This window comes from Mus musculus, chromosome 17 (genome assembly GCF_000001635.26).
Source record: "Mus musculus strain C57BL/6J chromosome 17, GRCm38.p6 C57BL/6J".
Classification (NCBI taxonomy): domain Eukaryota; kingdom Metazoa; phylum Chordata; class Mammalia; order Rodentia; family Muridae; genus Mus; species Mus musculus.
In genome coordinates, this window is record NC_000083.6 from 67,082,641 (window position 1) to 67,098,171 (window position 15,531).

General features: G+C 43.4%; 1 protein-coding gene across 2 annotated transcripts in view; it reads right to left on the reverse strand.

The window, feature by feature from the left end:
• Positions 1-15,531, reverse strand: part of Ptprm (protein tyrosine phosphatase, receptor type, M) — a 687,644-nt gene that overhangs the window by 415,793 nt on the left and 256,320 nt on the right. For both annotated transcript variants that reach the window (NM_001357625.1, NM_008984.2), the window contains exon 3: positions 12,784-13,055. In NM_001357625.1, coding sequence (NP_001344554.1) covers positions 12,784-13,055 — 272 coding nt within the window. The remainder of the gene's footprint in view (positions 1-12,783; positions 13,056-15,531) is intronic.

Here is a 15,531-nt window from a genome sequence, read left to right on the forward strand (position 1 = left end):
TGCTGGGAAGCAAACCTGAATCTCTCCAAGAACAGTGGTATGTCTCTTTGCAGGTATGCAGTTTCCTGTTGAAAGAGGCATTTCCTAGCTCTCTCTATTAGTAATTTGTTAAGAGCTTTGTAAGTTCGGTCTTTGTCAGTAATATTGTCAAGCTTACATCCACAATAAAATGGTCAGTACAAACCACAACTACCAAGTCGCTCCAGTTTATACAAGTAAGAACCAGGATGCAAAGCAGACACCTTGATTAGAAAGCTGTGTAGCAAGCGCCTATGGACTGCTGCTATCTTTATTCTCTATTATAAACACCTGACAGTGAAGAGCTCCATTAGAAAGTTTCTAAAAAAATAAAAAAGGTTAAAATTCTTTTTAACAATAAAATTTTTATTTTCTAAAAAAATAAAAAATAAAAATAAAAAATAAAAAGGGGCCAAAGGCTGAGGCCCACCTTCAGTGGGCTTCATGGACACAGGTTTTAGAGTCCCAGCAAACGGTCCGTTCTCGTCTGCTCCTGTCCTCTCGGCAAACCTTCCAGATTATCCTTTCTAGTCAGAGACCTTCATAAGGAAGCTGCAAAATCTAAACCTGGATTTTGTCTCTCTGACTTTTTAAAAAAATCAAATAAGCTCCCCCCTCTTTTTTTTTTTTTTTTTTTTTTATTCAAGAGCAAGAATTGCTTTGGTGAAGCATCGTAGACATGTGCAGGACACAGGCAGCCACAGGGATGCCTGCAAGCCAGGGTCTAGGTCCAGGAAAGACTGAGGTCAGAGAAAACAAAAAACTTGGAGAAATCAGGTATACTTCTGAAGAAGGGAAATGCACCAGGGGGAGGCTGTGCTCTGCAGACAGGATATGTTGGCTTTTAGCAAATACAATCACATGTATTTTAAAAATGTCCTGTTTATTAAGTTAGGCTTGGCTTTCTTCGGGGTACTGAATCAAGACTTTTAAAGAAAGCGCCTAGTTTAAATTTTGATTGATTGATTGATTAGCTGAAATACTTGTATAGCCTGGGCACCTTCTGTGTTTACTATCTAGTTTTCCACAGTCAACCATGATGAACTATGAAATGAACTCACAGCTGGAGACCACTACCCTGACTCAGAAAGGTGGATCATTTTTCTGAAGTTGCACAGTATTTAGCAGGATTGGAATGCAATCTGGTCCACTTCCCTTCCAAGTACGAATCCTTGTCATCTTTCTGAAGTTATCAGGCGCAAACAGATTTACGACATGTACATGTCACACAGGAGATGCCAGTGACTTGGGCTTTCTTCACTGCCGTGTTCTAGACTATGAAGGATTAGATACATGGTCAGTGACAAGAGCTTTGTGGGGGGATTTATTAAGCCACAGTGAAAGATTTTGGTTGACCTGTGGGGACATGAAAGAGGGCTGCGGACAAAGAGGACTTTTAGAAAGCTTAAGATGGCTCTGACTAGTTTGTTTGTATGCACATCATTTGGGAGGTAAAGGCCAATCAGGAGATAGCCACAGAAACTTTGGCTCTGTCCATCCCTTGTTCCGGGGGGATATGTGGGAACTGGAATGAGGAGAGGATGTGAGCAGTAGGTTTCTTAAGACCTGGTGGGTAGAGTGAATCCCTTTGCAATCCGTGGTTTCCGGGCTTGTAACCTTGTAACCACAGACCTTGGTTATCAGGCTTGTAACCACGGACTGCTTTCAGAGTGTTGGGATTGCAGTCGAGCTCCACCACCCCTGACATATGACACAATTTTAACAACATAGGAGTTAAAAAGAGAATTGGCTAACAACTGCCAGGGGCCAAATCTGTCCACCCACTTGCCTGTGCTTTGTTATCAAGCTCAGAATAGTTTTTTTTTTTGTAGCTTTCAATGGCAGGAGGAAAATCAAAATAATACCAGCATTCTGTGATAGGGGAGAATGATATGAGATTCCAATTTCCACACCATGAATAAAGTTTTATTGGCTCACAGCCACCCTCGTGCATTTACATTTTGATTTTTGGCTGATCCCAGACGACAACCTCAGAGCTGACTGGTTGCCACAGAGACCATCTGGGCTGCAAAGCCTGAAATATTTACTATCTGTTTTCAGAGACTTTCCTGCTTGGCTTTCCAACACACTGGCATTACTCTGGTTAACAAGAGAGCACATGTCAAAAGCAATGCTTTGTCACAGCTAAATACAATATGCCTGCCACTCCAGTAATGGCCGGTTGAAACCTCGCTGCACTGGTTTTCAATTCTGCTGCATAGCTGTTACTTTAAAAGCCCACCGTGGCTTGGAATATCATAACTAACTTTTTAAGACATGAAATTGCAGCCTGCCAAAAACCAAACAATAAATGCTAATTATTTTACAGTCCTCCCCTCCCCCCATAGTGTCCAGATGAAATCCAACGCAGAAATCAAACTTTTCTCTATAAAAAGAATGACTGAGAAAATCTAATCCTTTAACATTAGCACCCCACCTCAGCTCCCAGTTCCTGCTGCAGTCCCTGGTACCAGATGGATGTGGAGTGCAGGTCTTCTTGTGCTTGTAGTTTCGTGCTGGTGCTAGAATGAAGCACTCTGACGAAACACAACTCTGGGGAGTGAAGGGTTTGTGTCAGCCTACTCTTGCAGGTCACGTCCATCATTAAGTCAGGGCAAGCACTCAAAGCAGACATAGCTTAGTGACTGTTACTATTTTTATGATGACACACCACAACCAAATGCAAGTAGTGGGGCCGTGGAGAGTGCTGCATACTGGCTTGCCCAGCCTACCTTCTTATAGGACCCAGCACCACCAACCCAGAGATGGCGCCAAGTACCCACAATGGGCTGGACAGTCCTCCATTACTCACCAATCAAGGAAATGCTCTACAGGTCTGCCTAGAGCCTGATCTAATAGAGGCATTTTCTTACTTGAGTTTACCTCTTCTAAGATGACTTTAGCTTGTGTCAAGTTGACATAAAACTAACGAGTGCAAGAAGGCATAGAAGAATAATGCTCTCTGGCCTCTTCTTCCAGGCTCATGCTTAGCTAGCTTGCTATAGAGTCCAATACTACTTGCCCAGGGATGGTACCAGCTAGTGTGCTGGGCCCAGCTATATCAATTAACAATCAAGATAATTCCACACAGGCATTGCCACAGACCAACATGATCAACAATATTGAGGCTTCCCTGTGAGATATCTCTAGGCTGTGCCTACTTGACAAAGGTGACTAGGACATCTGGTCCTTAACAAAAGGCACATTTTACATGTAAGTGTGTATCCCAGTTGGGTCTTTGTGGCTGTGATAAAACACCATGACCAAATGCAACTTGGGGAAGGGTTTATTTGGTTTTCACATTCCGACCACAACCAATCATTGAAGGAAGCCAGTGGCAGGAACTTGAGGCAGAAATCTAGCGGCAGGAACTAAAGCACAGACCATGAGAGAATGTTGCTTATGGGCTCACTGCCCATGGCTTGTTCAGCTTTCTTTCTTATACAATGCAGGCAATCTGCCCAGGGCTAGCATATGGGTCTTTCCATATCAGTCATCCACCAAGAAAATGCTGATAGACGATCATGTGATAGAGATGATTTCTCTCTAGAGAGGTTCAATAGAGAGCCCACAGGATAATCTGATAGAAGTGAATCCTCTTTAGAGATGCCCTCTTCCCAGTGACTCTTATTTGTGTCAAGTAGATAAAAGCTAACCAGCAGTGGGTGTTGTGCATAAATCTGGAGGCTGGAAGACAATGCCAATTGTATCCCTCAATGGATTCTCCACTTCATTTTCTGAGATGATGTTTCAGAACCTGCAGCCCAGGAACTTGGCTAGATTGGCTGGAGCATCTCCTGGTTACAAGAGCACACTGTTTCACTCGGCTCTTTACTTGGATGTTGGGGGTCTGAATTTGTGGCAAGCAAGTTTTACCCAGCCATATTTACAGTCTCCAATCAAATTTCTTTTTAAAAACATTTCCTTACCCCCTAGCTCCTCTTTTACAGTGACAATAGGACAAAACCAGAAAGCCATCTTTATTGCAGAATAATTTTATTGCAATATTTAACTTTATATCATCGTTCTTTCTTGGGGTTAGATTAATGCAAAACATAACCCATCTTTATCAGTCAGCAATTCTTCATCTGTAGATTTGCAAGCTCCCCAGAATTTTATATGTAACCCTCAGATCAACATTAATGGGCTTTATAACACGTTAATGGCCATTTGTGGAAATGCAGAGAGTTGCAAAGGTCTGAATTGCTTAATACACAGAGGCCTAGCTGAAGTCAAGCAAGGCAATGCTCTCATATGCAAGCCTTTGTATAGTTAAAAAGTAAAAAGGTAGGAGGCTATGATGAGCCCTATAGGGGGAACATTTGCTAAGTAAGGTTTACTCAGGCAAGAAGAGTAGTGTTGTCATAGGTTGAATGTTAACAGAATACCTAAGCTCTTATAAAGCAAGGCCATGAGCTGACCAAACACACTGTGACTCCAGTCTCCTGGGCACCCCAGAAGCAATGGCACAGTGCAGGAAGCCGCCCATATCACTTGCTTCTAGATCCACAAATTCAGTTGTGGTTGGAGAATACTTTGACACACAAAAATTTTAGGTCTGTATGAGACACACACATCAACTTTGGATGCCGTCTTCATTCCACACGAGATTGGATGCATTTGGGGATGGTATGGCCTTATGCTGCATTTAATCCCCAATTAATAGTAAAACATCTATTTAATAGCCTGGCACTGTGATGGTGACTTTAAGTAATCCAGACAGGATTTAAAGATCAGGACCACAAGAGGATGTGCCTGGGTTATATGCAAATATGATGCCACTTTAAATTAAAGGGAGAACTTGGTCCTGCACAGATTTGAGCACATGCAGAAAGGAGGCAGTCAGTGTCCTAGAACCAATCCCTCAGGGAGATGGCCATATGTACTAGCTCAATATTCTGTGACTCTGGAACCTGACTATAGCGCTGAGGATTGGTTACTCTAAATCCTCAGACTCTTGCTGATGGCTCTGGTATTTACCACTGTGAGACAGACTCAACATCCTCTCATTCTCCTCACTAATATGTCAGTCGTTCCCCAGACTTTGGGGATAGCCCCTTGTTGTCAGATGGGCGGGGCCACTGGATGTGCTTTCCTTTGTGTGGCTGATGTCAGTTCCTCCTCTAGGGGGCGCTTGCCAAGGAAGACAGAAACTTGAACACTGCAGCACCCTGACCCTCCCTGCTCAGGTAAGGAGCAAAATCATCCCTTCTGCTACCACATTCTCTGTATGAGTAAAGACAGGGGTTTGCGCACCAGCACCCAGAAAATGTTCGGATGCAAACCATGTGTCTGTTCCCTAGACACTCAGTTAAGGGATATGTCTGTCTACATATCACTGATAGTTATAACTTAAGTAAAACCAAAGGTAGGTCTAACTCATTTTTTTTTATGAAGTTGATTGTTTTGTCAAATGCATTAAATAGAAAAAACTATAAGGGCTGGAGAGATGGCTCAGATGGGCACTGTTCTTACAGAGGGACCAAATTTAGTTCCTAGGTCATATCAAGAAGCTCACAACTGTCTACAACTCCAGCTCTAAGGTATCCTACATGTCTTATCCCCATGGCCACCAGCACTTACATATAAACGTGCATGTGCACACACATGCACACCCCTCCACACACACCTGCATGCATGCACACATGTATATGTCATGCACACACGTGCACATGTGCACGCACACACATACACACATGCATGCACACATGTCCACCCACATGCATGCACAAATGCATCCACTCACACATGCAAACGAGAATACACACATGCATGAGCACGCATACTCAAACACACATAATTTGAAAATAAAACAGAGAAGTAAAAACGCAAGCAGTAAAACTTTCTCCAACATAACGAAACCAAAGAAAACCACAAATAAAGAATCTATGACATTAAGAAATAGGAGCAGGCTGCTATAGCTCGAAAACAGAGTGCTTTCTTAGTGCCCACGAGTACCTTGATTCCATCTTTACATCAGAAATGAGGCAGGAATAATTTTTTATCTTTATCAGGTAGCACACACCTGTAATTCAGCGTTCAAGAGGCTATGGCAGCTTGGGCTATAGAATTGCCCTGTTTAACTAAATACAAAAAGAAAGACAAGGTAGTAAAATGCCCCGGAATTCACTTCTAATGGTGTACCATCCAAAAATATGTTTTTGTTACCCAAAGACACTCAAAGGACAACCACATGTCAATGGAAATAATTATTGGTCCTTTGGAATGTTATTAATGCCTTTGATTTATTGGTTGCCACTTTGGAGTCAGCCATGCCAGGGATGTGCTATGCCACTAAAACATACCTGTGGCATCCACATGCCCTCTTCAGACTTCTGGTTTTCCTGACAATCAGCATGACTTTCTATGTGTGCATGTGTATGTGTGTATGTGTGTATGTGTGTATGTGTGTATGTGTGTATGTGTGTATGTGTGTATGTGTGTATGTGTGTATGTGTGTGTGTGTGTGTGTGCGTGTGTTGTCTTTCCCTTCCGCGCCCACACCCTGTCTTTCAGAAGACTATGATAGGATCACAGCTCATCTCCTTCTCATATACAGCAGGATACAAGAAAATTAAAGTAGAGAACAAAACAAAAACAGGAAATTACTAGTGGTGGTTGTGATAAGCAAGCAGCAGCCACCAGAGGTGTGACAATGCCTGATCAGAAGAGGTGCCTATCTTTGATTGTCAAATACAAGTTGAGAATGAGATTTACAGATGTAGCAAGTTTTGAAAAAAAAAAATGAAGAGACAGGGTGTGAAGATAAAAAAAAAGACCATCACACAAATTCCAAAGCCTCCTGGATGCCGGTCCATGTCAATAGTGAGGCGAGAGGCTCCTCGGTTCACACTGGTCTCTTAAACCAGACTGTTCATCTTGTTAAAGAGCAGGATGCAGAGTCTGGGGCTGATGCCTAGACTCGCATTCATGCTAGAGGCAGAGTTGTACCTCACTTTTATATCCCATTCTGCACTTGTCCCAAAGGCAGGAAGTGGGTTAACTGTCCTGCACTTAGAGCAAGGGCCACAGCCAAGGAATTCAGTGACTAGAGGATGTGGTGTTTTTTTCAGGTGCCTGTGAAACCTACATTTCCCAAGCGTGCTTCAGGGAGCAACAGGCTCCCGAGGTACTCTGCCAACACCAGGGCTGATGCCAGACTCCAGCTGGGACCGCACCTGCCCTGTCCCCTCCTGGAGACTCAGAGATACACCTGGGTCCCAAGACAGCCTACAGAACAAGACTTAGTTCACCTCTGCCTAAGTGTCATTGACCAACCAATGCCTCCTGCAGCTGTTGGAGTCACTGAGCAGCATTCTGAAAACCCCTCCTCTTGGTAGCTGTGGCACACAGGCTGCTGGGAACTTGCAAATTTTTTGAGAGTAAAGGAATGGTCTTCTGGCAAGCACAGTGTACAAGGCTTGGCAGCTGTATGGAAGATAGTAGTTGAGCCTAAAAGTGAAGTAGTGGGTAAGATCAGACAGGCCTAGTCCCTCAATTCCTCATTTACCAGCAAAGCTGTCAGCTGGCAAACCGTAAATCTTGCTTTAGCCTCCCCCCACTTACTTAAGTAGAGCCCAATCTTCTGCCAGGGCCTTCAGCTCACCTAGGGAATCTGATTCAACAGGGAGGTATCCGTGAATCAGCAGCCTCTCTGTTCGATGGCTCCATCTCCGCTCCCTCCTACCTTTTTATGGAGCCGTCTGGGGAAGGAATTCCCAGGCTACCTATGCTGGTTCCTCTTTACAAAGCTTACATGAAGCATCCTGCCTTCCTGGCCTCTGACTAAAGTCAGACTCAGCCTCTTTCAGCAGCAAGTCAGATCCCGGAGGCTCAGGGGCTGTGTCTCTGAGATCTTACTAAGCATGATTAGAAAGATCTCAGAGAGATCGATCGATCCGCGCTCTTTGGCTGCAGGGGCATCTGAAACGTGGGGGAAGGAGAAGGAGGAGAGGAAGCAGAATCAAAGGCAGAACTGTTTCTTTTTTATCAGGAAAGCGAAGCCAAGGAGGCAGATGTGAAAGAAAAATAGTCTTCAAATGGCAAGAAGTCAATGCCTAAATCCAGGGCAGCAGGCACCCCCAGGCAGGGAGTAGCCTGTGCTTCCCCCACAGCTTCTGAGCCCCAGCAGGGCAGCTCCTGTAGAACTTTAGTTCAGCAACAATCAGGCCAAACATTAATTACAGAATTAAATATGTGTTAATCACCAAAGACTTGACAATTTGTGTTTTAAGGAGCCATAATTAACCTTCAATTAGCTGTATTCTGTGCAGGTTGCTATTGTACCTGGAGAATGCTCTCCCATAAATAGTGCGTGCTACACAAACTGACTGCTGCAGAGGACGGCCTCGTTCTGAGAAAACGTGCTTCACAGCTCTGTCCACCAAAGACCATATTACAGGAGGACAGCGAACAATAAACCATGCCCAAGAGGACCAATAAGGTTTAACCAGAGCATGCAGCAGATGGGGCTAGGCTGATGCAAAATTTCCACCACCTTACAACTGCACATTCCAGACCCTGGCCAAGATGAAAGACAACTCTGCATTTTGCAGCCAATTCCAAATGAGAAATGGGCACTCTTGACAGAGTCCCTGGAGCTGCAGGGAAAAGAGGAATCTAATGAGCCTGGCACCATCCCCATCTGCGTTCTAAGGAACAGTCCATCAACACAGAGTCAAATGCCCTGAATATGGCAGAATTCAATGGGAGGAAGCCTTGAACTCCTGGAGAACACTAGTCCAGAAATATTCAGATAAGAAACAAGGGTGCAGGAGGATGGATCAGTAGAAAAATGTTTGTCACGGAGATCTAAAATGTGAGTCTGATTCCCAGGACTGTGTGGTGGAAGGGGAGAACTGAATCCCCAAAAATGTTCTCTGATCTCTACACATACATCTTCCTTCCCTCCCCTCCCCCTCCTCCTCTGCCTCGCCCTCCCTTTCTCTCTGTCTCTGTCTCTGTCTCTCTCTCTCTCTCACACACACACACACACAAATACACAGACACACATACACAACCACACATACACAACCACACATACACAGACACACAACCACACACACACTCCCATGTACACACACACAACATTTTTGTTTCACTCAATATCTCAGAAAGGATTTGTTTCTGGGTTCCATATCCGTATAACATCCTTTGAAACTCCAGTGAACATACCGGAGGAACCCCTGAGCAGGTAAGGTGCCCCACTCTGCCTTCTCACTGCCTCTCCCAAGAGCATCGATGGTGGCTCCGGAGCTGTAACCATAAACTGAGCAGCTCTTCTAGCAGGAGTGGTTTTTGCTTTCATTTTCACACTGCACTGTCTTCACACTTGGGCTGCAATCACTTGCTGAGCCTTGCACGCTAGCAGGCCTGATGCTAACAGCTAATCGGCCTCACCCAAGTTTGTGTTCTTTAACTAGATGTTAGCACTGCCCAGTGTGTAGTTAAATGGGAAATCCTTTTGAACAATTCATGTATCTACTGTGGGCTGATGATGTAGCTCATAGGGGAAACTTCATGGCTATCATAACAGATCCTGGGTACACGCCACAGCACCACAGAACAAGCACAGACTAACAACAACCCCCCCCCCCCATTTTACAAGTGTCAGAATTATCCAAGAAACTATCATATGAATATATATTTTAATACTGTTTCACAAATATGTAAGCCTTATGTCACTTTCTGTGATCTGGATAAACATGGCAGCTGTGTTAGGATGCAGAGGTTGTGTTGAGGGAGAGCTGACACCTGTCTCCTGGACAGAAGCTCTCAAGAGCACTGTCTGCTTTAAGTACTATTGCCTTCAGCTTTCAGGCCTAGCAGTAACAGCTTTGTGTGCTGATAATACATCTTTTGGATATAGTTTCTCATGCACTGGGTTCCCTACCCCCCCAAAGTATCACATGCATGCACAATCCCACAGCTTCTTCAATATTTTGGAATTAGAACCATTAATCATGTGCAAATCACATTCACATCATCTGTGTGGTAGAGAACACTATAGAGAAAACTATATGGAATTTTCCATCCAAAGAGGACAACCCTCCATCCATCATGATTCATATTTGTGAAAGTATCAAGAGATGACCACCGTCTCTCCTATGTGTGCTGGTCTGCAGCCCATGGAAGCCCTACCTCGGGCAGTTCCAAATGGCCATTGTCCTGTGTCTTATCTATGTGACCACTGCTTTGGACAAGGAAATAGACAGGAGCTTGTGCAGGGTGGTGGTTTCCCTTAATTCCATCTCTATGGATACGCTGTCTCTTTCCCTTTCCCTCCTCTGCAAGGAGACAAGATAATCCAAGTCTCCAGGGTAGTTTTCAGGCTGATAGTTCCATGTTTAGCTACGTTGCTGCTGAATTCTCCTGTATCATCTTGGATGCGCTATTTATCAAGCATTGTCTGTTGGTATTAGGGCATTAGCTTCAGGTCTTTGTTGTACCTCAGCAGAAAAAGGGGAAGCTGGGAGGGAGTGCTAATAGCCACACTTGCTTTTGAGATGCCAAATGTTAATGCATTAAGGAATTTCTTTTGAGCTTTCAGCTCAAAGTATGTCATGATCCTTAACGAAACAGTCAATGCTATGTACTGACCACATCACCACAGACCTGTGCCCCACATATAACAGTGAAGTGCTAATTGCTAGTATCAGAAGGTGGGGCCTTCTTGAAGGGGTCAGGTCACAAGGATGCTGTCCCCATGATGGAATTAATGCCCTTAGGGGAAAAGGCATCTGACCTTGGATTTCCCACACTTCCAAAATTTGAGAAGGCAATGTCTATGTTTAAGGCACCCAGCTGACAGTATTGTGTTACTAGTGGCTCAGTAGACTAAGCAAAGCCATGGCCTGCATAAACCTTGAAGCTATGAGAATCAGGTTCCGATCTTAGTTGGTAAACCATGCAATAACATGGGAGAGAGGGAGGATGGAAGGCTTCGGAGTTTGGGTGGCATCCACAATTAGGAAGGCAAAGTATTTTAACAGTCATTAGTTGCTCAAGAAAATGCATTGAAAATGGCAATAGCTCATATTCCCATTCCCACTGTCCCCAGTTCCCCGACAAAATCTATTCTATTTCCCTTCCCCTATCCCTGAGAGGCCCGCTCTTTTCTGAAGGGAAATGGAGGAGGAATGATCTGGGAGAGAAGTGGGACTGGAAGGAGCAGAGAGAGGGGAAAGTCTGGTTGGGATATAATCTACCAGAGAAGAATACATGAAAAAAATTAAGAAAAAAATATGGCAATATCCTGATCAGTAGAACCACCTAGGACACTGTGGTGGAGTAATTCCTTTGATGAGCCTGGTTTCCTAAGATTGCTCACGAATTAAGCCATGCATTGGCTATGCATGGCTCTTTAATAACATACAAAAAGAGGCTAAACAGAAATTCTAGTCTTGATTGTAGTCGATGTCATACCAAACTATGTTGAAAGGCCTTATGAGATTTTTCTTTCTTTCAATCTCTCTCTCTCTCTCTCTCTCTCTCTCTCCCTCTCCCTCTCCCTCTCCCTCTCCCTCTCCCTCTCCCTCTCCCTCTCTCCCTCTCTCTCTCTCTCTCTCTCTCTCTCTCTCTCTCTCTCTCTCTCTCTCTCTCTCTCTCTGTCTCTCTGATTTAGGGGAACACAATCAGGCAGAAGTGAAGGAAAGGCAGACAAGAATGAGCAGGTATGCATTGACTCCGTGCAGTATGTTCCTTGGCCTGAGCTGGGGATGAGCCTACAGTCTGCTCTACAGGACGGAGGAGGGATGCATGCCCGAGACAAGGCTTTCCTGCTCTGACTAGGTCCCACAGCCAAACTTTAACACAGAGAGACATTAGCTATCCACCATGGGAACACCCTGAACACCCTCAATGCCCAGAGAGCCTTTGCTTGTTGCTTCTTCAGAGAGAAGAAAACTTTGCCCCAAAGGCCACATTTTAAAATTATATTGCTGACTGATCATAGTATATTTATATTATAATAAGGTATTCATTAGTTAGGATGTGTTCCTTCTTGAGAAAAAAAAAACTATTTTTTATACGTAAAAAAAAAAACAGTAAATGGGAATGGAGAAAATTTACATTATGATAGTACAGGAAGGAAAGACTTGTTATAGAGTTAGCTAGGGAGATGCCACACTTGTTATGGAGTTGGCTAGGGAGACGCCACATAGGGAGATGCCACACTTCATGCATTCGTTTATAACACCCTTGGTCTTTATTAGATCTTTTTAATATACAAATTAAATATATTGTTTTATGCCTGCTTTATTAGCAGGCCAAGAAAAGTTTAAATATGTCACTAAGTAATCCTTTATAAGATTTTTTTTCTTTTAGAATATTTTATGTGTATGAGTGCTTTGTTTACATGTATGTGTACCACAAGCGTGCCTGGTACTCAGGGAGGTCAGAGGAGCCCATCAGATCCTCTGGAGTGGTGAAGGGTGGATGGTTGTGCATGCCATGTGGTTGCTGGAACCAGGTTCAAGTCTCTGCGAGAGAAGCTGTTCTCTGCTGAACCGTCTCTCCATACATCTCTCCATACCATGATGTAAGCAAAACAACTTAAACAGTGATAAACAAACTTGAATTATGTTTCTCTTTCACACCCATAACTATAGGGCACACTTCAGAAGAGCATACCTACTGTGGCATTAAAAATTTCCTACACATTCTCTGATGTTACTAAGATAAAGGCAACTTACAATGATAGAAATTAGAAGATGACTTAAAACCATGAAATGTCCAAAAAAAAAAAAAAAAAAAAAAAGCCTGTACCTGGTAAAAGTTGGGCCAGAACGTGCTGATGGCCAGCTCTGCCCTGTGCCACGTGCGGGTGGGGTCTCCGGATATGTTCCAGATGGGATTCCCCAGTGGTCCATTATTCACCTTCACATAGACATTGAGCAACCCAGGAGCAGCGTTACTCTTGCTGGATACAAAGTAGTGAAAGTCGATGCAGTGGGTGTCATTTTCCTTAAGCTGAGGCAGGAGCAGGTGAGCTCTCTGGCCTTCTGGTTTCCCAGAAGTGTTGACCAGCATGAAGGAGCCTGCGGGAACAAAAGCAGAGCGTCAAAACCCAAAACAGTTTTGTTTTGAGGGGGGTTGTGGGGGTACCCTCTGAAAAGCCACAAACATTTCTATGCATTAGCAATGTAATTAATTACATGTTTCACTTATGATTAAAATAAGCCACCTTTATCTTTTAGAGAGGGTGTGTGTTTCTACGTCACACAGGCTGGCCTTAAACTTATGAACATCCTTTCTCAGTGTACTGGGTGCTGAGATTATGAGCATATGCCACCACAGTTGGCTTGCTTAAAACTTCAGTCTCTTTTGCCTCTTTTCGGTGTATAATCTTATGTCTCTATCAACCCCTAATGTATTAATAGGATCAATGAAGAAACATACCCTGGATATTACTGCACTAAACCTGATAGACAACATGAGATAGGGTATTTACACACCCGTTAGGGTCGATCTGGTAGCAAGTGGCCAATAGTAGTTGTTTATATTCTAGTCAAACCTCACACTATTAGAGTTACCTGGCTTCTCAGTCACACTGGAGCCATTTCATGTGTCCCTTGGCCACATGTGACTACTTGCTTCTGCACTGGACAAGGCATAAAGCAGCCTCATTTTCTTCAAAGTTTGCACAGGACAACACTAACCTATCTATACCACAATTTGACAGCCATGATCAAGCTATAAACAACATACAGAACACTAGAAGAGATGGCCATACACTGTGATTCCTAAAACCAGACAAGAAGATATCTTTAACAGAATACTGTAATAACCAAGCTAAAAACATAAGCTTAGATAACTTATTTTTATATTATATTTTAATAACATGTTAATATGTAATAAATATGTAGTCATATATAAATATTATATTGTATATTATCTTTATATTTATTGAAATATTATATTATAGACTACTGTTAAAAGGTCACATAATGGTGTGTGTGTATTCACAGTTGTTAGAGCCTTAGAGCCCTGTATGGTGTCAACCAGTTATAATACCAGTGTAAGCTAGAATGGTGTCTTGGTTCTGACACTGTCTTATTCATGCATTCAGAGGATGAAGGGCAAGATCAGAACTCTAAGTCTAAGTCTTCGAGTTTGCAGTCCATCACTCCAATGACCTGTTCATAACCCAAACAAGCACAGATAGCACAAACCCTGTCAAAAACCCAAGAGGGAAGAACAACAGGAGAACAAAGATCAAGGGTGGATCTCATATCAGAGAAAGGCTCTGTTTGCAATAGATTTTAAACTATGGAGGGACCTCAAGTATTATTTTAAAAAGACTGGAAAGTAGGAAGCCATGGCACTAGGAAGTGACGGCACCTGCCTGTGGCTCCAGCTGCTCAGGAGGCTCGAGGCAGGAGAATTGCTGGATACCAGGATCTCGAGGCCATTGAGGGCAATGTAACAAGCTAGCATTTCCAAAGAGAAAGCAAAGACAAGGAAAAAGCACACTCTTTGTGTGTGTGTGTGTGTGTGTGTGTGTGTGTGGTATGTATGTGTATAGTATGTATATGCGGTGTGTGTGTGTTTGTGTGTGTATGAATGTGGTATGTATGGGATGTGTGTATATGTGTGTGGTATGTGTGTATATGTGTAGTGTGTGTATGTGTGGTGTATATGTGTCTTGTGTATGTATGAGTGGTATATGTGTATGTGGTGTGTGTGTGGTCTGTGTGTATGTGTGGTATGTATGTGTGGTATGTGTGTATGTGCATTGTGTGTGTGTGGTGCATGGGGGTGTATGTGTTTGTAATGTGTGTGATGTCTGTGTGTATATGTGGTCTGTATATATGCGTGGTATATGGGTGTGGTGTATGGTGTATTTATGTGTATATATGGTTTGGTATATGGTATGTGTGCATGTGTATGGTGTGTGGTATGAGTATGTACGTTGGGGTATGTGTCTGTGTGTAGTGTATGTGTGGTATGTGTGTGTGTGTGTTGTGTTGTGTGGTATGTGTGTGGTGTATATGTGGTGTATAGTGTGTGTATGGTGTATGTGTATGAGTATGTGTGTGTGTAGTGTATGGTGTGTGAGTATATGTGTGTATATATGTGTGTGTGTGGTATGTGTGTGTATGTGTGGTGTGTGTGTGTGAGTGTGTGTGTGGTTTATGGTGTGTGTGTGTGTGTGTGTGGTATGTGTATGTCTAACAATAAGGAAGAAAAGCTCATGAATGAATTGAGAGAGAGGAATACCCAACATGAGAGGAGATAGAGGGGAGAGAGTGAGGCAGAAATTTTACAAAGTATGAAACTCTTATGTATGAAACTCTTAGAATATTTAAAAACCCCACCATTCTAGAAGTTGCTTGTAGAAGCCTCATGCTGTCTGGTTCCTTTGTACCTATGACAAGAATGATGTCCTCACTGGGTAATTCACAGGGTGTGTAGCCTCTCCTGCCCATCACTACACAGCCATCTAGACTGCAAGGCTGCCTACAGACAGCACCACAGTGCTTGTGTGTAGGGCTGGGGAATACCCGACATCCC